At 43.1% G+C, this 21296-nt stretch overlaps 3 protein-coding genes across 4 annotated transcripts in view; 2 read left to right on the top strand and 1 right to left on the bottom strand.

Annotated features, from left to right (window-relative positions):
- Window positions 1–21296, top strand: part of LOC120421847 (uncharacterized) — a 172277-nt gene that overhangs the window by 66971 nt on the left and 84010 nt on the right. The window lies entirely within an intron of this gene.
- LOC120421846 (general odorant-binding protein 45-like) lies at window positions 4362–5831 on the bottom strand. Its single transcript, XM_039585135.2, has one exon. The coding sequence runs from the start codon at window positions 5563–5565 to the stop codon at window positions 4408–4410; it is 1158 nt and encodes a 385-aa protein (XP_039441069.1). The 5' UTR covers window positions 5566–5831; the 3' UTR covers window positions 4362–4407.
- LOC120421854 (general odorant-binding protein 45-like) lies at window positions 15584–16542 on the top strand. Its single transcript, XM_039585143.2, is given in 2 exon segments — window positions 15584–15637; window positions 15640–16542. Coding segments are annotated over 2 exon segments (957 nt in total).

Here is a 21296-nt window from a genome sequence, read left to right on the forward strand (position 1 = left end):
GCTCAAATTGTCACTCATACTTCTCAATTCAAAATTAATATTTAAATATTTGTATTATTTTCTCTTGTGACGCAACGCTCTCACACTTTAAATTATATTTTAAGCATTTCTGTTGATTAATCATTCCTTTATTTATTATTTAAAAATGCATCAAATTAATTATTAAGTGAATTATTTAACCTTTTTTAACTAATAATGTATTGTTCATGTTAACGATTACTTAAATTTTTTACTTCCCTGTGATATAATGTTGGGTTTCAAGCAACTTTCGTATCACAGCTGAGTAAATCGATTAAAGTAACAATTAACCATAACAACTATCAATATGGAATACTTAATCATTAACGTCTTTCAATTTAGAGGTTTATCTTTCAAGAGAGGACAACTCCAGTTTTAGTAATAGTGACAACCGTTTTAGTCCTATTCGATGAATTTAAAATCATTTTTTATGTAGTTCACAGACATAACGGAAAAATACATATTGCTTTATCTGTGGATACCAAAAAGTGCTCACTTTCACATTTAAATTTATTTATTCATTTTCTTCGGTTAATTTCTTTTGTGATGTTAAAGACGGTCCTTAATTGAATGAAAAGATTTGCTGAACAATATATTTTTAAAATCCATAAGGCTCCTTCTGCGAAGTTATTAAAAAAAAAATCATCACAAAAGTCTGTCGGGTTCCTTTATCGAGGAGATTGTTATCTGACTGCTTTCGCAAAGAACTCCAGCACAGATTATTCATCATTTTTTTTTTTTTTTTTATCTGACTACCATTACAGAGGTCTGTCAGGCTCCAACACAGAGGAGACTTTTTTCTGACTACCATCGCAGAGGTCTGTCAGGCTCCAACACAGAGGAGACTTTTTTTTGACTACCATCGCAGAGGTCTGTCAGGCTCCAACACAGAGGAGACTTTTTTTTCTGACTACCATCGCAGAGGTCTGTCAGGCTCCAACACAGAGGAGACTTTTTTCTGACTACCATCGCAGAGGTCTGTCAGGCTCCAACACAGAGGAGACTTTTTTTTTCTGACTACCATCGCAGAGGTCTGTCAGGCTCCAACACAGAGGAGACTTTTTTTCTGACTACCATCGCAGAGGTCTGTCAGGCTCCAACACAGAGGATACTTTTTTTCTGACTACCATCGCAGAGGTCTGTCAGGCTCCAACACAGAGGAGACTTTTTTTTCTGACTACCATCGCAGAGGACTGTCAGGCTCCAACACAGAGGAGACTTTTTTCTGACTACCATCGCAGAGGTCTGTCAGGCTCCAACACAGAGGAGACTTTTTTTCTGACTACCATCACAGAGGTCTGTCAGGCTCCAACACAGAGGAGACTTTTTTCTGACTACCATCGCAGAGGTCTGTCAGGCTCCAACACAGAGGAGACTTTTTTCTGACTACCATCACAGAGGTTTGTCAGTCTCCAACACAGAAGAGACTTCAAAATTAACTATGACTAATCAATTATAACGGCAAAAAAACGTTGCTCAAATCAAATTTCAAAGCAAAACATTGTTTGTCAATTTCTAAAAATTTCATTAGAATTCTAAAACGATAGTTTTCAATTTCCACAGCATCAAGCAACAATCTAACATTGCATCAAATTCACAGTAAAAACTTCTCGTCAATAATAACAACAATCAAATCTTCATTCAAATGAGAACTAAACATTTTTCATTAACCATAAAATTAATAATCAAATTTTGCATCAACTTCAAAACAAAACATTGGTCATCAATTACCATATAAACAATCAAATATTGCGTCAAATTTAAAACTCAAAATTGCCCATCATAAAACAACAATCAAATATTGCATGAAATTTTAAACCGAATAAAAATACCGTTCTATAATAACAATACTCAAATTCAGAAAACAAATCTTGGCCTTCGATTGCCACAACAAAAAGCAAATCTTTCATCATATTCAAAATAATAACTGGTTTTCGATTACCACAATATCAATCAAACCTCGTATCTTACTCGAAACAAAATATTGGTTTTCATTTATCGCAAAAATAAGCAAATTTGTCATCTTATCATAACAAAACATTGGTTTATAATTCCCTCATCAACAATCAAATCTTTCAATCAAAAATAACCCTGTAAATTTTGTAATTTGTGATTTTATTGGACTTTGCATCAAGTCATTGCCACAACAAGCATATCTTTCATTAAATTTAAAACAAAACTAACAAGAAGCAAATATTTATCTTATTCAAAAATAAACATTGGTCTTCAATTACCAAAGTAACCAGAATCCAATCCAAAATAAAAAATTAAAATAATGATCATGATCATCAATAATAACAACAATCCATAACAATCAAATTTTGCATCAAATTCAAAACAAAACATTGGTCGTCAATTATAATAACAACAATAAAATTCAAACAACAAATTTGATTTCAATTACCAAAACAATAACTAAATTAAAAACAAATTATCTACCTTCAATCGCAAACTAATCCTCCATCAAAATCAAAACGAAATATAAAACAAACGAAGTTGACTTTATAGCTGTCGGCCACCATTGCTAGTACCAACCACTAGTGTCTTCCTTTTTATCTACAAGGACTTCGCCGCCCTGGGCTCCTAAGTGTATGAAAGTATGGCCCGGAGCGACGGCGCCGAATACCCATATTTACACAAAGAATTTTAGAGCGCCCGCCGCGGGATTCGAACCGGCGACCTCTGGATTGTGAGTCCAGTGCGCGGTCCGATTGATCCACACGGGCGGACATTCAAAACGAAATATTGATTTTCAATTTCCACAATCTTGTCAAATCTTTTGTCAAATTATAAACAAAATATTGATTTTCATCAATCACAAAAATAAGAAAAAAAATTAAGTCTAATTCGTAACAAAACATTGGAGTTTAATTTCCACAACAACGATTAAACATTGCATCAAATTAAAAACAAAACATTGGTCGTCAATCCAAACAACAACAATCAAATCTAAAGCAAAAATGTGATTGTACAAAAACAATCAAATTTTGAGCAAATTATTTGCCTTCAAATTCCACCATAAACTTAGAATAAAACATGGTTTTCAGTTATCACAACGAAAAGCCAAACTTACTACTTCAAAACAAAACATTCGTTCCCAATATCACAACAACAAGCAAATCATTCATTAAATTCAAGACCGTCAATTATCGCAGATAGTTTTATGCCTTTTATCAATTTCAAATAACAAGTTCAAACAAAAATCTACCTGTTTCAAAACACAGGCAAAACAACAAAGCGAAACTTTGGACCTGCATCTTGGCAGGTAAACAAAACTGTTGGATTTCACAACACAACAATTCAAGCAAAACAAATGATCTTTCATGAATCAAAAAGGTTCGACTTACCGGACTGTGCCATTGTCGTGATCGGGGACTTTCTTTTATAATAAAAACACAGATATTTTGCAATTAACAAACAACACGTCTTATTCCACAGAAATTAACCACAAAACTGATTTGACAATCTTCATTCTCTCTTTCGCCGGCCGCGCGCATCTCGTTGTTTCCACGCTCGTTGTTCTCTCTCGCAGCTCGCTAGCGCGCTCTCGCACTCAATCCACAATTAGCTAACAAGGCAATATTCATGAAGGTGCGCACTTTTTGTTGCGCTCTTAACTCTTATTTATGAATTATATCAATCTTATAATAAATACTCATTTAATAATTTATTACATATTCAATCCTGCAACCCATAATCCCTACACCCATGACAGCGATTCGTTCCACCCGTGGCCCATCCCGATCACTGTACAGTCCTTCTCGTATCAACACACACCTCAGCAAGCAACCCTCCGTCAATCTCTCCCGAAGAATCGCTTCGCACTCCCGCAGCACTCGCAAGTGCTGAACGTCCGTAAACGGAACGAACCGCAACGCGTCCCGATCAACCGTTCCAAACTCCCCGTCGTAGCACTGAACACTTCTTCGAGCCTGCTCGCAGCTATTCAACGCTCGAACATCCCGCAAGCACTGGACGGTCCGCGACCGGTACAGGTAGTCATCCTCGCCCGGTTCGTAGAAGCGCTCGATGACCGCGGTTGGGAACTCCGAAGTCCGATTCAGGAACCTGGTCAGCAGTCCGCGACACCGGACGGCACACCGGTGCTGATGGCCAAGATAGCGACTGCACTCGCGATCGGCGGAGTCGAAACTTTTGAACGATGCGAGGTGGTTGTAGGCTTGGGTCACGGTTAAGAGCCCTAGTAGAACGGTTGATAGCATGGTGCAAAGGTTCTGAGAACTACTGCGGCAAGGGGGTAGATCGCGGTTAGTTTTTTGGACAACGTGTCATCGGGTTATTTTGCCGGCAAGGCACGTGCATGAGTCAATCTTGCTGTTTGTTTATTTGCCGTCACCTAAAAGTTTGTTTACAAGCTATGACCTAAAGCTATCTTCCAACTGGTGGGAACAACGTGGGAAGGGGTGGCAACAGGGTAAAAGAGCCTGTGGGCGGCACCGAAGTCGGAGGAAACAGCGTTGGCAGCGGCGGAAACAGTGTTGACTGTTGTGGGATCAGTGATTGTGGCGTAGTGGTGGTTGTGGGTTGAGTTGGAAACAGTGGCGGGAACAGCGTTATCGCTGGACGGGACGTCGTGGGTGTTTGAGGCGCAGCGGTGGTTGTAGGAAATAATGGCGGGAACAGCGTTATCGCTGGACGAGCTGTCGTGGGTTGCGCGGGGAACAGTGTAAAGGTAGGTAGTGTTGGAAGCTTAATCGGCGGTAAAGTTGGCAGTCCAGGCAGCAAGTCAGTCAAGTCGGGCGGCGACAGCTGAACCACTGCTCCGACAAAGATGTTCTTCACGGCAACCTCCCCATTGACGCACTCGTCAGCTATCCGGTACGCCAGACTGCAGCGGTCCAGATATTGATTCTGCAGATTTGAGATGCAGCTCTTGGCCTTGCTGCGGTACGCTCCATCGTTGTAGTTGCCCTCACACTGCAGCGACATCCGCTTGAAGTGTGGACCATCCTCATCGGTGTACAATCCTTCACGAAGCATGAAACACCTCAGCAGACACTTTGCGTCCTGATAGTACTCGACGCCATTCTTCCGGAACAAGTACAATCTCTCCCGGGAGATCCCCAGCATCGCTGCGCATTCACGAAGTATCCGACGGTGCTGAAGTTTAGTAAACGGAACAAACTTGGGCTTCTTCTTGTCCAGCTTTCCATACTGATCGTTGTAGCATTGGACAGTGGATTCAGCTCGGCCGCATACATCCGTACACGGAACTGCTGCAACTACCTCGCCCACGCACTGCTCCGTCAAATCATAATACTCATAATCGTCATGCGCAGGCTTGTAGAACCGATCGATGGTAACCGCTGGAACTCCTACAGAGTCATTCCAAAATCTCGTAACCAGTCCACGACACCGCACAGAACAATCATCTTTGCCACATGTCCCATCCCTCAGGAATATACTGCACTCGCGATCCGCTCGACGGACACTCTTGAACACGGCCTCGTGATATCCGGATTCACTCGAGGCTACGTCGCTGTGCAAGGTCAGGATCGCGGCGAGAACTGCTAGAAGACGCTTCATATTGGGACTGCGGCAGGCGACATCCTACGTTGACTTATATAACTGTTAGGAAGGTCCAAACGCACGCAATTTGCGCAGCTGAGAGCACGTCTTGGTTGATTTTGCGTGCGTACACTTACGTGGAGCAGGATTGAAGATTGAAACACGTTGAATTTGAAGAATGGTGTCCATCCGGATACTAAAAAATCGCAAAATGATTGAAATTCGTGAAAACATTTCTCGTTTCTATTTCATTTAAGAAAGGGGAGCATTTTCCATGTTTTCTTTTTGTTTTTTGTTTTATAGTGTTATAGCAGAATACCGTTTTATTTCCTCATCCGAAAGAAGGTTCCATGCACGATTTTGAAAAAGTGTTTCAATAGTTCTTCAAAATAATTGCGTTGGAAATTCTTATTTTGAATTCCGAGGTACCGTAATCTGGGGTGAATCGGGACTACAGTCTGAATAGGGACAACAGTTTTTAGAGCACTTAAAGCTTTTAAATTTAGAAACGGATGTACACATTTTGTAGGCCTGAGTCTGTTCTAACCGAAACCAACCAGAAAAATCAAAATATTGTGCTCCAACATGGTAAAAACTGCTGTCCCAATTCACCCCATGTGTTTACGGTAGCTTTGATAGTCATAGCTTTTATTGTTAAAATTAGTTTTAAAGTGTTCAAATTTTATGTCTACGTCGAATTTACCATCGCAAAGATTGGTAATATGGTTTTTGAGAAAAAAATCAATGTTTATGTTAAGTTTCGTAATTTTATAAGCTTTTTGACAAAAAACTTATAAATTTTAGGTATTATTGTTAAAAGCCACAAATCTGCCTGAAATTTGCTAAAACAAGTTTTGTTTAAAAAATTATAAATTCATTTTAAATGAAATTTTGTTCTACTGAAAACGTCTATAAATTTCAAAAACATTTATTATTAATATTTATTATTTACAAACTTATTTTACCTTCATCAGTGAGAAATTGTCCAAAAAAATCCGAAAATGCATTCCGTTTCCCGACTTGAAAAAAAAAAAAACATGACAGTTAGAATATTAAAATAAGGCTTTTCATAAACTTTTTCTTAATTATAGTTAGCTAACTTTTGAAACTTTTCAAACTTTTATGAAAACTACTTCTTGTAGTACTTTGAGCACTTCTCTACCATGCCAGTATGATTTGCCAGAAAATTCATATAAATTGTGAACAATTTGGATACGTGCTTTGAATTAAGTTTAAAATGCAATGTAATCAATATTTTCAAAACACCAAACAAAGTTTACAGAATTCATACTAAGCATATAAATTTAGTTAACAAAATAAAATCATTATTTTTTTTTTCTTAAAAACTATTTCCGTCAACCTTAGTAAAGGTGCATTTGACGAAAAATTTAATGTGTATACTTTATTCTAATTTTAAAAAGAATTTTCAATGCAACTTTTGTTAAAAACACCGTGGCCATGTATACCTGCCTTAAAAAATAATAAGCCAAACATCAACAGTTGGAAATGTTCCTAAACTAAATTGAAATCCTATCAAAGTCACCCAAGCCAGTCATACTAGAGGCGCTACGCTGTCCTAAAAAAACGCACGCACTTTTCCAGCTGAGAGTCACGTCTTGGTTGATTCCCAGCCGGACGAACAAACTCAACGATGTGGACACTTAGAGTTTGAAGAATTTGAGGTTCAGAGATATTTTGTTTGTTTGAAATAAGAAAAAAAAGCTGGTTAAGATTTGCTTCATAGTGTTTATTCTGTTATAGTGTAGTGTAGTGTAACTTTTTTCAGCAAACTACTTCCCGATCGGTGGGAACAAGGTTGGCAACAATGTAAAAGAAGTCGGCGCAGGAGTTGTTGCAGGTAACAGCGTTGGCAGCGCTGTTGGAATAGTCGCAACTGTTGTGGGGAGAGCAGTTGGAAGAGCTGTTGGAAGAGCTGTAGGGAGAGCTGTTGGAAGGACTGTTGGAAGTGCTGTTGGAAGTGCTGTTGGAAGTGCTGTTGGAAGTGCTGTGGGAAGAAGTGTAGGTAGAGCCGTTGGAAGTGCTGTAGGAATTGATGGTAGAAGTGTAGAAAGAATTGTAGGAAGAAGTGTAGGGAGGGTCGGTATTGTCACTGACGGAGGGGTTATCGTTGGTAAGGCTGGAATTAATGTCGGAAGCGTTGGTAACGTAAGATTAGGAAAAAGTGTAGGAAGCGTTGGTAGCGATAGATTGGGAATCAGCGTTGGTAGCGAGATTCCTGGAATTGTAGGCAGTGGAATAGATGGTAGCAAATCAAGTGCGTCTGATGGCACCACTACAATTATCGTCCCAAGAAAGATATTCTTCACAGCAATCTCCCCGTTGACGCATTCATCAGCTATTCGGTATGCCAAGCTGCAATGGTCGAGATATTGTTCCTTCAGGCTCCTAACACAACTTCGAGCTTTGATGCGAAATTCTTCATCGTTGTAGTTGCCTTCGCACTGCAGTGACATCCGCTCCATATCCGGTCCTTCATCATCCGTATAGTGTCCTTCGCGAAGCATGAAACACCTCAGCAAACACTTCGCATCATGATAGTACTCAATTCCATGCTTCACAAACAGAGCCAATCTTTCAACGGGAACCCCAAGCATTGCAACGCACTCCTTCAAAATCCGACGATGCTGCAGGTCAGTAAACGGAACAAACTTGGCAGTTTCCCCGTCCAGCTGACCGTACTGGTCGCCGTAACACTGGACGGTGCAATCCGCTCGACGACAGCTATCCTCAACCGAAATCGTCGCCGTCACCTCGCCCAAACATTGCTCCGTCAGGTCGTAGTACTCGCCATCGTCCGCTGCCGGCTGGTAAAATCTATCGATGGTCTCGGCTGGAAAGCCCACCGAGTCGTTCCAGTAGCGCGTGACCAACCCGCGACAACGGGTCGAGCACTCACCTCGACCAGCGGTCCCATCTCGAAGGTGCACACTACACTCGCGTCTAGCTTGGCGGACACTTTTGAAGACGGCTTCGTGGTGTCCGACGCCGACGGCTACACCGATGGTGAAGGTCAAGATCACTGCTGCCGGAAGTAGTTTCATTGGTTGAAGGATTTGAACTAAACTATGCGCTTGTTAGTTCGTTGTTTTATACATTTCGTCGGAATGATCAGAACGCACCTTTCTTGAGCGAAGGAGCACGTCCTGGTGATTCTACGCACTTTTTCTGAGCTTTCGGATATCTGAGTGAAAAAATAACAAATAATTGCATGGATTTTTGTTGCACTCCGTCTACCCTATGAAAGGCCGTGGGAAAACAGATGGAATGTCCACCGTGATCTTTGGAGGGAAGATAACCGTAGTGGTGGGGCTGGACGTCAAATTGGTTGAAAGAGAAGTGGACACCCCGGCGAAGATCTGAAGCAGCTCAACGTCACCGTTGACGCACTCGTCAGCTATCCGGTAGGCAAGCTCGCACTTGTTGATACACTGCCCTTGCAGCTTTCGAATACATCGCGATGCCTGCTGGCGGAACTCCTCGCCGGCGTAGTTTCCCTCGCACTGTGCGGACATCCGGTGTAGATCCGGTCCGGCAGCGTCCGTGTAGAGACCCTCGCGCAGCAGGAAGCATCGCAGCGCGCACTTGGCCTCCGAGTATTGCCCAATACCGTGCTTTACATAGCCAACAAGAATGCTATCGGGAATTCTGAGGATATCGAGGCATTCTTGGAGGATTTGCTGATGCTGAAGATCGGTAAAGGGTACAAACGCTGGGATCTCTGCCTCCAAATTGCCGTAATGCTGATTGTAGCACGAGATTGATGCGTCCGCTCGTCGGCAAACTTCCATCAGAGGAACCTTCTTGCGGACATCACTCAAACAACACTCCGTTCGTTCGTGATACTCAAGATCGTGAACGCTTGGCCGGTAGAACCGGTTGATGGTCGCCGACGGAACTCCTAGCGAATCGTTCCAGTAGCGAGTGAGCAGACCTCGGCACCGTTTACGGCAGTCTCCTCCGTCACATGTTCTGTCTCCCAGATAGATCCCACACTCGTGATCCGTTGCGAGGACACTCTTGAACACGGCGTTGTGATGGTGACAGTCGCCGTGCACTACATCGCGGACAACCACTGCGAAGAACGTACACACTGCTAGTAGAAGCTTCATAACTAATGCTTTTGGAACTAACTATTGCGACTCTTTTTATATTTAGAACAAAAACTTAACAAACCGATTTTGCAAACCAAAAAGCACGTTCTGACATTGTTTTTATTGAGTATGAAGTACGTATAGCACAATGCAGTTCATAAGGTGCATGTCATTTGAAAGTCTGACTATGTTTAAAACAATCCACAAACTCAACAAATAAACTATTCTAATCAACAATCAATCTATCCAAAGGATGGCCCGTTGACGTTAACGTTCAAAGAAGGGCTGACGTTCAATTTCGTTGTCAGTTTCGTAGATATCCCAGCAAAAACCACTATCACAGCGATATCCCCGTTGACGCACTCCTCAGCTATCCGGTACGCCAGCTCACACTTGTCCAGACACTGCCCTCGTAGATCTCCGATGCACCGACTCGCCTTCTCTCGGATCTGCCCCTCGGAATAGTTCCCCTCACACTGCACGGACATCCGGTGCAGATCCGGTCCACCAGCGTCCGAGTAGAGTCCTTCCCGTAGCATGAAACACCGCAGCAGACACTGTGCCTCCGGGTAGTTGGCGATCCCGTGCTTCACATAGCCTGCAAGGGTGCTCGCGGGAATTCTGAGGATATCGATGCACTCCTGAAGAATCTGCTCGTGCTGAAGTTCGGTGAAGGGTACAAATTCTCGAGCTTTCGCTTGCAGATGTCCGTAGTGCTGATTGTAGCACGAGATTGAGGCGTTAGCACGCTGGCAGACATCACTCATAGGCACTTTGATATCAGTCAAGCAACACTGCGTTCGCTGGTAATACTCGTGATCGTGAACACTTGGCTGGTAAAATCTGTTGATGGTCACCGCCGGTGATCCGACGGTATCGTTCCAGTATCGTGCGAGAAGACCTCGGCAGCGTAAGCTGCACTCCCCTGTGGTACAGACTCCATGCTGCTGATAGACCGTGCACTCGTGATCCGTCTTGTGAACACTCTTGAAGATAGCATTGTGATGTCGACAATCACCGCGAGCTACATCGAGTTCGAAAAAAGTGTAATACGTAAACACTAGTATCAAGAGCTTCATTTTGGAAGTGACTGCACCTACAATTGATGTCTTCTTTAATAAAGGTACAAAAAAGCTTTGTTTTTACTCAATAGTCACGTCTCAATCGTTTATTTTTTACCATAATGCACTTTATTTTCAAACTTGAACGATAACGCTTTATCCCAGAGCAGGGCGTGGTGGAAAAACAGAAGGACCACTCACAGTCACCTTTGGGGGTAGAACCAGTGTGTTCGACGGGCTTAAGGTGAGACTGTTGGAGGTTGTATTGGATGCTCCAAGGAAGACTGACAGCAGGGCGATTTCACCGTTGACGCACTCGTCAGAGATGCGGAACGCAAGCTCGCACTTGTCGATGCACTGCTCTTGAAGATTCCTAATGCATTTGGAGGCCTTTTTGCGGAACTCCTCGTCCGAGTAGTTACCCTCGCACTGTACGGACATCCGGTGCAGGTCCGGTCCGCCAGCATCGGTGTAGTGTCCTTCCCGGATCAGGAAGCACCGAAGCAGACACTTTGCTTGCGGGTAGAACGTTATGCCGTGATTCACATAGCCAACAAGAACGCTCTCAGGAACCTGATGTATGTCAATGCAATCCTGCAGGATCTGCTGATGTTGCAGTTCGGTAAATGGAACGAATTTTGGGGTGTCAGCCTGTAATTGACCATAATTCCTATGGTAACAATCGGTTGAAGCTTCCGCTCGGCGGCAGACGTCTTCCAGGGGGACCTTTTCTTTGACTCCACCCAAGCAGCACTCCGTCCGCTCGTAGTACTCGTAATCGTGAACATCTGGGCGGTAGAACCGGCTGATGGTCGCCGACGGAACCCCAACCGTATCGTTCCAGTAGCGAGTTAGCAGACCTCGACATCGCAAACTACAGTCCGCGCTATGGCAGGTTCCCCCTCGTAGATAGAGGCTGCACTCATGATCCGCCCCATGTATACTCTTGAATACGGCGTTGTGATGACTACAGTCTCCAAAGACTGCAGACAGCGCTACCAAGTACGTAAGCAGTAACTTCATCACTACTTTTTTTTGCAGAACTAGCGCTGCTACGTTCATGACATGTTATATAAGGAACACAAAAAGGCAAAATGAAGATTTCGGAGCAAAAAAGCACGTTCTGAATGCATTTAATTTACGGTTGTTTATTTATTTTTAAACTTGTCCAAAAATGATAACCACTGACGTCCCAAAACGTTCAGAACAAGCAGTGTTTGACGAACTACCCTACAGCAGGACGAGGCGCAAAAACAGAACCTGCCTCCACATTAACCGTTGGAGGCAGGATAACCGTCCGCGACGGGCTCACAGTAATACTATTGGAAGTTGATTTTGACGCTCCAACAAACACCGACAACAACTGGACTTCCCCTGTGACACACTCGTCACAAATACGAAAAGCCAGCTCACATTTGTCCAAGCATTGCTGCTGTAGCATCCCCACGCATTTGCTCGCCTTCTTGCGGAACTGCTCGTCGGAGTAGTTTGCCCCGCACTGCACGGACATCCGGTGTAAATCCGGTCCACCTGCGTCCGTGTAGAGTCCCTCGCGGATCAGGAAGCACCGCAGCAGACACTGTGCCTCCGGGTAGTGCTCGATTCCATGCTTCAGATAGCCAGCAATGATGGTTTGGGGAATCCGAAGAACGTCGATGCACTCCCGCAAGATCTGCTGATGCTGCAGGTCGGTGAACGGTACAAACTTGGGAGATTTCACCTTGAAGTGTCCGTAATGCTGGTTGAAGCAACCGATCGCGGCGTCCGCTCGGCGGCAAACAGCCCTCTGCGGTATCTGCGCGGTGACCTCCCTCAAACAGCACCCGGTTCGCTCGGAATACCCAAGATCTAGGACACTTGGCCGGTAGAACCGGTTGATGGTCGCGGAAGGGACTCCTACGGAGTCGTTCCAGTAGCGGGTCAGCAGACCACGACATCGGAGCCTGCAGTCTTCACCGTCGCAAGTGGTTTGATCCCGTAAGTAGATGCTGCACTCGTGATCCGTTGCAAGGACACTCTTGAAGATGGCGTTGTGGTGGCGACAGTCGGCGCTGGTGCAGCTCCAGAATGCGGTGAAGGCAAAAACTGCTAGTAATAATTTCATTTTAACGATTAACTGAAGTTCGGTAGGGTGGACTTCTTCTTTTATAGTGAGCAAAAAATCGAAAGCCAAGAAGTTTGCAGCAAAAAAGCACGTCCTGGTTGCATTCTATGCAGCTGTGCAGTTCACGTGGCTTTTGTTGACTGTCTCAAATTGAAGATTCCAGGATTTTTGGAGGTACCAGACAAACAAAACCGCTCAATATTTAGAAACAATTTATTTCAGTATAACCAAACGGCTTCAAGCAGCTGGTGTTGTTTGCCACAAAGGTAGATTCTGGAACAGCGGCAGTCTTTGAAGCAGTGACAACCTCTGCAGCAGTGGTGGTCCCCGTGTAAACCCTCGGAAAGCAGAATTGAACTGTAAGTTACCCGTAACGTTCAAAAATATCGGCAACAGCGCCACCTCTCCGTTGACACAATCGTTCGCCACTCGGTAGGCCAACTCGCACCGATCAAGCTGCTGCGCCTGTAGATTCCAAACACACTCCATTGCCCGCCTCCGGAACGCCTCATCACCGTACCGACCGCCGCACTGCACGGACATTCGCTCTATATCCGGTCCGCCAACATCCGAGTAGAGATCTTCCCGTATCAAAAAGCACCGGAACAAACACTTGAACTCCCGGCAGTGCTCGATCCCAACCGACGTCGTCAACCCAAGAATCGCCTCGCATTCCCGAACCACCCGTTTGTGCTGAAGCTCCGTAAACGGGACGAACCGCACCCCATACCGGTCCACCCTCCCGTACTGATCCTCGTAACAGCTGACGCTGCAGTTTGCCCTCCGACAAGCGTCCTCCGCCGGAATCACGGCGGAAATCTCCCCCAGACATTGCACCGTTCGCTCGTAATACCCACAATCTTCCGGGTCCGGTCGGTAGTACCGGTTGATCGTTGCGGCTGGACGGCCGACCGTGTCGTTCCAGAAGCGAGATAGCAAGCCGCGACACCGCAAGGTGCAGTCTCCCTTGCCGCACGTTCCGTCCCGGAGGTAGAGAACGCATTCGCGGTCCGTCGAGTGGACACTTTTGAAGATTGCGTTGTGAGCTTCAACGCTAAAGGTGAGGTAGCTTCCGATTAGGATCGTTAGGAGGGGTTGCATTGTGAAGACCTTTGTGCGGGTGGTACTGAAGTGACTGATGCACTGGTATCAGCTTAAGTAGTTTCGAATTGGTTTGGGTGAGTCGACAGTCGACACGTCTTTCGCATGAATCTGAACTTTTTTGTGCAGTTCTGGCTCATGATCACGCAATGATGTGGGAGACAGCCGTAATGATCACCAACGATCGTGATGTTATGCGTTGATGGGCAGTTGACGCAACTTTTTATTATGCTTTAGTTCATAGCTTTGCGGAGATGACCTAAAGTATAATAAGATCACTAATTAGGTGTAGATATGAGGGTATAAACTGAAGGCAGTCGTTAGATGACCTTGATCAAGCTTCTTAATAGAGTGTTGTTCAAATTCAAGGTCTTATTATACTGTTACGGTAGTCAAACATTCTTGAAAGTCTAACACAGTCGACTCTCTGGTCGGTAATATCCATCGAGGAAGAGAAGCTTAAGATTGCTGAACGATGCAATAAGAAGACTCGATTGGAAATATTTATTCCGCACACCAAAAAAAAAAATAAATAAAATAAATACAATCAAAAGTCAAAACAACCTTTACCCATATTGACAAATATCGAGGAAGGAAGAGAATAGAAGTATGCAGAGACTGAAGAAATCATCGGTAGATGGGGCAAAATTGAGATCGAGAAGAACGGCATCCAGAGAGTCGACCTTCACAGAATTTTGAACCACGTTACCTTGCTAGATCTTGAAACATTTATTGACCTGTCGATATAACTTATTGTTCAAGATTTCATGATATGTACTTGGACTATCACAGGATTGAAGCCAATACCAGGTGAATTACTGACCTGGTCATTTTATACCAACCTGTTATACAACGCAATCCAGGATAATCGCAAAAACGAGGTCAACTGCGGCAGCTGCTCACCAGTTCATGAAGTCGTTAGCCTTAATCAACCTCAATCAACGATTCCAAATCTCAAATCTACGGCTTTGATTCAAACCACGCGCCGCAGCCACGGGGGTTCCTCCCCGTTGGTAAACAACACGAACCATAGCGCGGATCACGTCTGATCATCAACGGGGTTGAGGGTTTTGGGAATCAAACGATCGCGGAGAGCCTCGCGGTGCACTGCCTATGTAGCACACGTGCCGAACAGCTACTCGCAGGTCGTTGAAAGTGGATATAGCAGTGTTCCCTCAGAAATCACCTGAGTTTCTACTAGTCCGACCCGGGGGACTCTCTCTCGACCAAAACATCAACCAAGATATAACTGTTATTCGGCAGCTCTCTTACTGAATCCCGTGGGTGGGAAGAAAGCCAAGGTCTCGCGCGACCCTTTCTCCGCCACGTGATTCAACACACGCGTTTTGCGAAAACCACTCAAGCGTGGTCCCCACCGGCTAACAAATGTCTTATTTATTTTTGTTTGATTGTTGCCAGGCCGCAGCTGGTTTGTTGTTTTCTCTCTGTGTTTTGCTTTTGAGGGGTTTCCCTGCTTGAGAATGACGGAATCGTTGCGGTTCTGCGTGGCTAAAGTTGGGATTGTTATCTAACCAGAGATGGAAACGAAACGAAGATTGAGGTAGTTGACTCACAGGTCATCGTTTTGCTTGCTTGATTAATACGTGTTTGGCCTAGGTTCGGCGAAGGATTCGAAGGTTCATGGGCGATAGTCGAAAATGAAAACACCGAAGCTATCAACGCTGAACGTGCCGCAGGGACTCCCCAAACTTAGGTATAAATCGGAACCCCCTAACCCAGCCAGAAATCAGTCCCCTCTACGCACATGGCCATGAAACCCTTCTGGCGAACCTTGCTCGTGGTCAGCGCCGCGCTGACCTGTGCCACCGGCCGTCGTCACAACGCAAAGCTCAAGAGTCTGCTCGCGGTGGATCGCGAGTGCAACCAGTACTCAACCAGTGACAGCTACGGCCAGTGTCAAACCCGATGCCAGGGCATTCTGGGCCGCTTCTGGGACGATTCGGACGTAGTGCCTGCGGTAACCCTCGGTCGGTTCTACCAGCCGGACTGCGACGACCACAATTACCTCAACCGAACCGAGCAGTGCCTCGGTGAAGTGACGGACCACGTGCGCCGCAACGACGACTGTCTGCGGGCGACCTGCACCGTCAAGTGCTACACCGATCAGTACGGCCAGCTGGACGCGGAAAGCCCCAGCTACATCCCGACCACGAAGCTTCAGTACGAGCAGATCTACCACGATTGCGCGGCCATTCTTCAAATCGACCCGCACTCCATCCGGGACCTCGGAGATCCGGACGCGCGCTGTCTGCTGCGTTGCTTCATGATCCGGCAGGGACTGTACTCGGACGCGGACGGTCCCAACCTGGACCGGATGTACGTACAGTGTGGTGGGTACGTACGCCCGGACGAGTTCCGGCGGAAGGCGCTCAAGTGTGTGGAGCGGCTGCGGTACGAACCGCTGGACGCGTGCTCCCGGGCGTACTGGATCGCGAAGGAGTGCGTCAACGTGAAGGGGGCAGTGATGCAAAACTTTGGCGGGCTAGGGGGACCTTTGGGAGGGTTGGTAGGAGGGTCAAAACCAGGAAGCAGTGCCCAAAATGCGCTAAAGATTCTTTTTGATAAGCCTCCAGTAGTTGGTGGCGTTAGGTTTTGATACGCTCAAACCAAGGATTTTTTTTTTCACATTAAAAATACACTAAAATTCAAACCTACAAGTAAAAAAAAAAATCATGGTAATATTTATTTGAAAGAAAAGCGTTTTAATAAGTTGGAGAAATATAACTACAAAATTGAACGCTGTTGTGCTATCTTGTCGTTTGTCGCTTTTTGTCGTTTCGGGAAAAACGTGTTGTAATGTTTGACCTTGGATAAACCAAAACAAGAGCACTCAATGTAGACAATAACATACATGATTTGTTTGGTTGACCGTTCCGTGCATTGTCCCAAAGTTTGGTTGAATTTTGTTGCCGAAGTCCCGAGTTATAATTTCGATTGTTTACGGTAGTCGAGCTCGTTCCTATGTCAAACGCGCTCTGACCTGAAATCCCTTTGGTCAGTTGTCGCACTTACATCAATTGTAAGGCTGTGTCAAGATAGCACGACAAGATTGAAACTTCTTTCATATGAAAAGCGACAACAATGTACGGAGTTTTTTCGGTTTCGATACAATATCTCAGGATTGAAATCGATCTTTTGGGATCTGTGAAGGTCAAAAGGTGAGGCATTGTGAGCTGCACAAAATGGCATTCTTAACTCAATTTGGCCCAAAATTAACGTACGACATGTTAGCACGACAGGGACGATATCGGAAAAAGTTGCCCCCTCTTCGATTTGCCCTGATCACGAATCCGTTTTTTGATATCTTGTGACGGAGGGGCGGTACGACCTCTTCAATTTTTGAACATGCGAAAAAATACATGTTTTTCAATAATTTGCAGTCTAAAAGGGTAATAAGTTGGAAATTCAGTGTCAATGGGACTTTTATGTAAAATTGGATGCCTAATTGATAGCGTTCTCAAAATTCGAAAAAAACTAAAAAAAATGTTTTTTGATTAAAAAAGCATAAATACGAGTTACATTAAAAAAGTTTTCTGATTATTTTATCATTCATCATTTTTTTTTGCTTCCTCATTTTATGGAGACATTTTGAAGGTTCATGTATTTGTGCCCACTCCCTTCAAGATTTACCCAAAAAAATGATAGGTAAAAAAAACTGTTGTTGTAAAAATTTTCACAATAATTTTATTTAATAACGCTTAATTTAGCATTTTATTCAAGATTCATTGATATTTTAAAATTGGAAGTGGCTGCAATGATTAATTATTTTAAATATATTTAAAGTTTATTGCTCTAAGGTATGATCAAATAACACTGTAGCTATTTGAAAGAAAAAATATTTTAAGAGAGTCACCATTTTTTTTTTTTGAAAAAAAATTTCGATCAGGGAATAACCGCACAGGTTAAAGCTGCCAGAAATGAAAAAAAGTTACTATAGGGGAAATATACCCTTTCTAATCAAACACCTATCTTCGTTATATGAAGAGTTTGATGCTCGATTAAAGCTCCAAAATTACTATTTAGGGTATAAACTTACCAGCAACAGCACCGCCTCAAGTAAGCACGCAAATTTATGCCATTTACTGGCCAAAAAGATCAAATTTAATGCACTTTTGATCATAATTTCTATTTTGCGAGACCATTTCTCATCATTTTGGTGGCACACACATCCACACGCAAGATGAGAGGTTAACTGCTTAACGAAAGTCGCCATCAATATCCTTTCACTTGCGCTAACGATTTCAAAGCGCTTAAGATATAAAATTGCTTCCAACTACCGGCAACATGTTTTTTTGCACATTCTTTAGTCACTCACTTGGAAAATAATCCCGAAACATGTAAATAATTAGCAAGCGCCATAAAAAAAAACAAACTCGTAAAGTCTTTTGACGTTTTAATTTTGACGACCGATTCCAATCGAAGGCTGAAGAAAACCGAGCGAGAAGCGATGGCAAATAAAGAACAAAGGGTGGCCACCAACATGCTAATGCAGCGCCTGTTGGAGTGAGCCAGTGATGCTAGCAAACTTTCTCTATAAATGCTACTTTTCGTGAGTGTTCGCTTAAAATTTCATTAATTTTTGCAGCACTAAGCAGACCCAAAAGAGCGCTGGAAGAAAAAAGAACTAAGCTGAAAATAGTATAATGGGCGTGGCCCAATGCACTCGACTGATTAGAATGCATTTGGGAAATATTTTTTTTAAATGCTTGTAAAAGGAAAAGCATAACTTTTAATAAAAGTGAAAATATACAGAAATGTTCACAAAAAGTTGCTCTACTCGTTGGTGTACTTGGTTTTAGTAAATTTCAAGGAACACTTCAGATTATCCAGCATCATTCAAACACGACCGCTTATTAGGCTTAAAATAGATATATTTCCCCTAAATGAAAAATACATTTGAGCAATTCTCTGAGATTTCGGTCATTCATTTTTTTGTATTTTTTAATCCGGTTGAAACTTTTTTGGTGCTTTCGGTATGCCCAAAGAAGCCATTTTGCATCATTAGTTTGTCCATATAATTTTCCATACAAATTTGGCAGCTGTCCATAAAAATGATTTATGAAAATTCAAAAATCTTTATTTTTTGAAGGAATTTTTTGATCGATTTCGTGATACACGGTCGTTGAGAACTGCTCATGAACTGTGGCATGATTGTATATTTTTTTAATTTTACATTTTTTTATTTTGAATCTACAAATTATGTTTTTAGCCTTCCTAAAAAAAATCATAAGAAAAATAGCACATTCATTGCACCCAGTTGAAAGTTCGTCGTAGGTCGCTCGTACAAGACCCTTTAATGCATAATTTATGGCCCACACAAGAAAATCCCGCAACATATGATCTCAGCCCCAGCAGCCGTGGCGTGTTGTGACCTATTTCTAGAACCCCGGCGAGCCTGCCAAGAACACACCTCTTTCAGAGCGAAATTGAAAAATTGTCAACCCGTGTCCGTGTCATGTCACGCCGTTTTAGCCTGCCATAACTTGAGGTGTCATTTTCGGTACGAACCGTCATGTAAGCGGGTAATTTATGGTTCCGTTCCGTTGTCACCCCCCGGTTGGCCGCCCTTTTTCCAAACCCACAATTACCGCCAACGTTCTAGCCCTAACGGTGAAACCAATCAGCTTGGTTTGTCTGTGAGAAAAACTTTAAAAATTTGTCCACCTAACGGCAAGTTTGAAAATGCCTCCCCCACACTCACACTCGCGCGCCATCAATTAAACAAGATTTGCAGCTCACACTTTCCGTTGCTCGTAATTTCCTGTTTGCCAAACCACCTTCAACTTCAGAGGTGCGGGGAGGGAGGTCCAAGATTCTGGTTCCAGACCCCAGCTCAGCAGTCTTCGTCTTTGGCACACACTACTGACCCACATTTTCCCTGAATAAAATCACTCGGGCTCAGAGCAAGGAAAAATGTAGAGAAGAAGCAAAAAAAAAACACCAACAAATTAACGCTCAATGAAAGTAGTCGGGAAAGAGAAAAAAAAAACCTAAATTTCCTCCGAGTCATTCTGAAGGAGAGCTCGCGGGAAGACACGCGCGCTCACACATGACGTAAAACGTTATGTTATTATGCGCCGAGTCGAGTGCTGGTGGCTGACTCTATTGAACGCCAGTGAGCGTGCCTTTTCAATAGGGGGAGGAGGTTTCTTTCTTGTTTTCGTTCGAGCGGGATTTTATTTTGCTGCCATCCGAACGGCAAGAGAGCTCTAGTGTGTGGAGCAGGCGACGAACCCGTTGGTTTTGGGGCAGCGTTTTTGTCGTTGTTGTTAGATTGTGATGTGTAAAAAATGCTTAGATTTTCTGAATGAGTTAAAATAATATCATTTTAAGTGAACTTCCAGTTACACAGTACACCTGGGAAGGGGTACATCTTTTATGTTAGAAAAAAGTTGTAATTTTACCTCTGAAAATGTTAATTTTACCACTTTTCTGGTGTAATGTCACAATAGTTGTGTGTAAATTTTTCTATTTTTTTTTTTAAATAAAACTGAACATTTCAATTTGATAAGAATGCCAAATCGATATGAACAATTCTCCACGCAATATGCCGATTTTTTTAGATTTGTGGTCCAAATTGAAAAATTTAGTGAAAAACGGATTTTCCGAAAAAAAATGCAGCTTTGAAGTCTGAAAAAGAATTGTTGCAAATGGAAAGGGGTAACTATCAAACACGAAAAAGTGCGAGTTTGTATATTTGTTTGTTTGCGGTAGTGTAAAAGCTCTTTTACTGGACTAAAAAGGCTAACTTAAAATAAATAGAGTTTCATGTTCGAATTATTTTTGACATCGCTATGAATTCATGATATTTTACGAGAGTTTCAAATCTTTTTTAAATCAGATTTAAAATTGCTATTTAAATGTAGGGGAACAGCATCTGATTCCAGCGTGCCTCTAATGTTGCCATATCATCACTATGACGTTCAATTACATCTCATCAAAAGCGTTTTCAACTGGAATCGAGCTCAATAGGAAGTGAGCGAGCAAGATTCTTAATATTTTTTTTTTAAAGTTGTTTAAATAGTAAAAATAAGCAAATTGGTTGGAATAAAGAGAGCAGTTCTCTACGAAATCGATCTTTTTTTTTTTAATTTTAATTTTTGTATTTTTTAATCCGGCTGAAACTTTTTTTGATGCCTTCGGTATGCCCAAAGAAGCCATTTTGCATCATTATTTTGTCCATATAATTTTCCATACAAATTTTGCAGCTGTCCATACAAAAATGATATCTGAAAATTCAAAAATCTGTACCTTTAGAAGGAATTTTTTGAACGATTTGGTGTCTTCGGCAAAGTTGTAAGTATAGCTAAGGACTACACTAAAAAAAATGATACACGGTAAATTTTTTTT

The sequence above is a fragment of the Culex pipiens genome, chromosome 2 (assembly GCF_016801865.2).
Source record: "Culex pipiens pallens isolate TS chromosome 2, TS_CPP_V2, whole genome shotgun sequence".
Classification (NCBI taxonomy): Eukaryota; Metazoa; Arthropoda; class Insecta; order Diptera; family Culicidae; genus Culex; species Culex pipiens.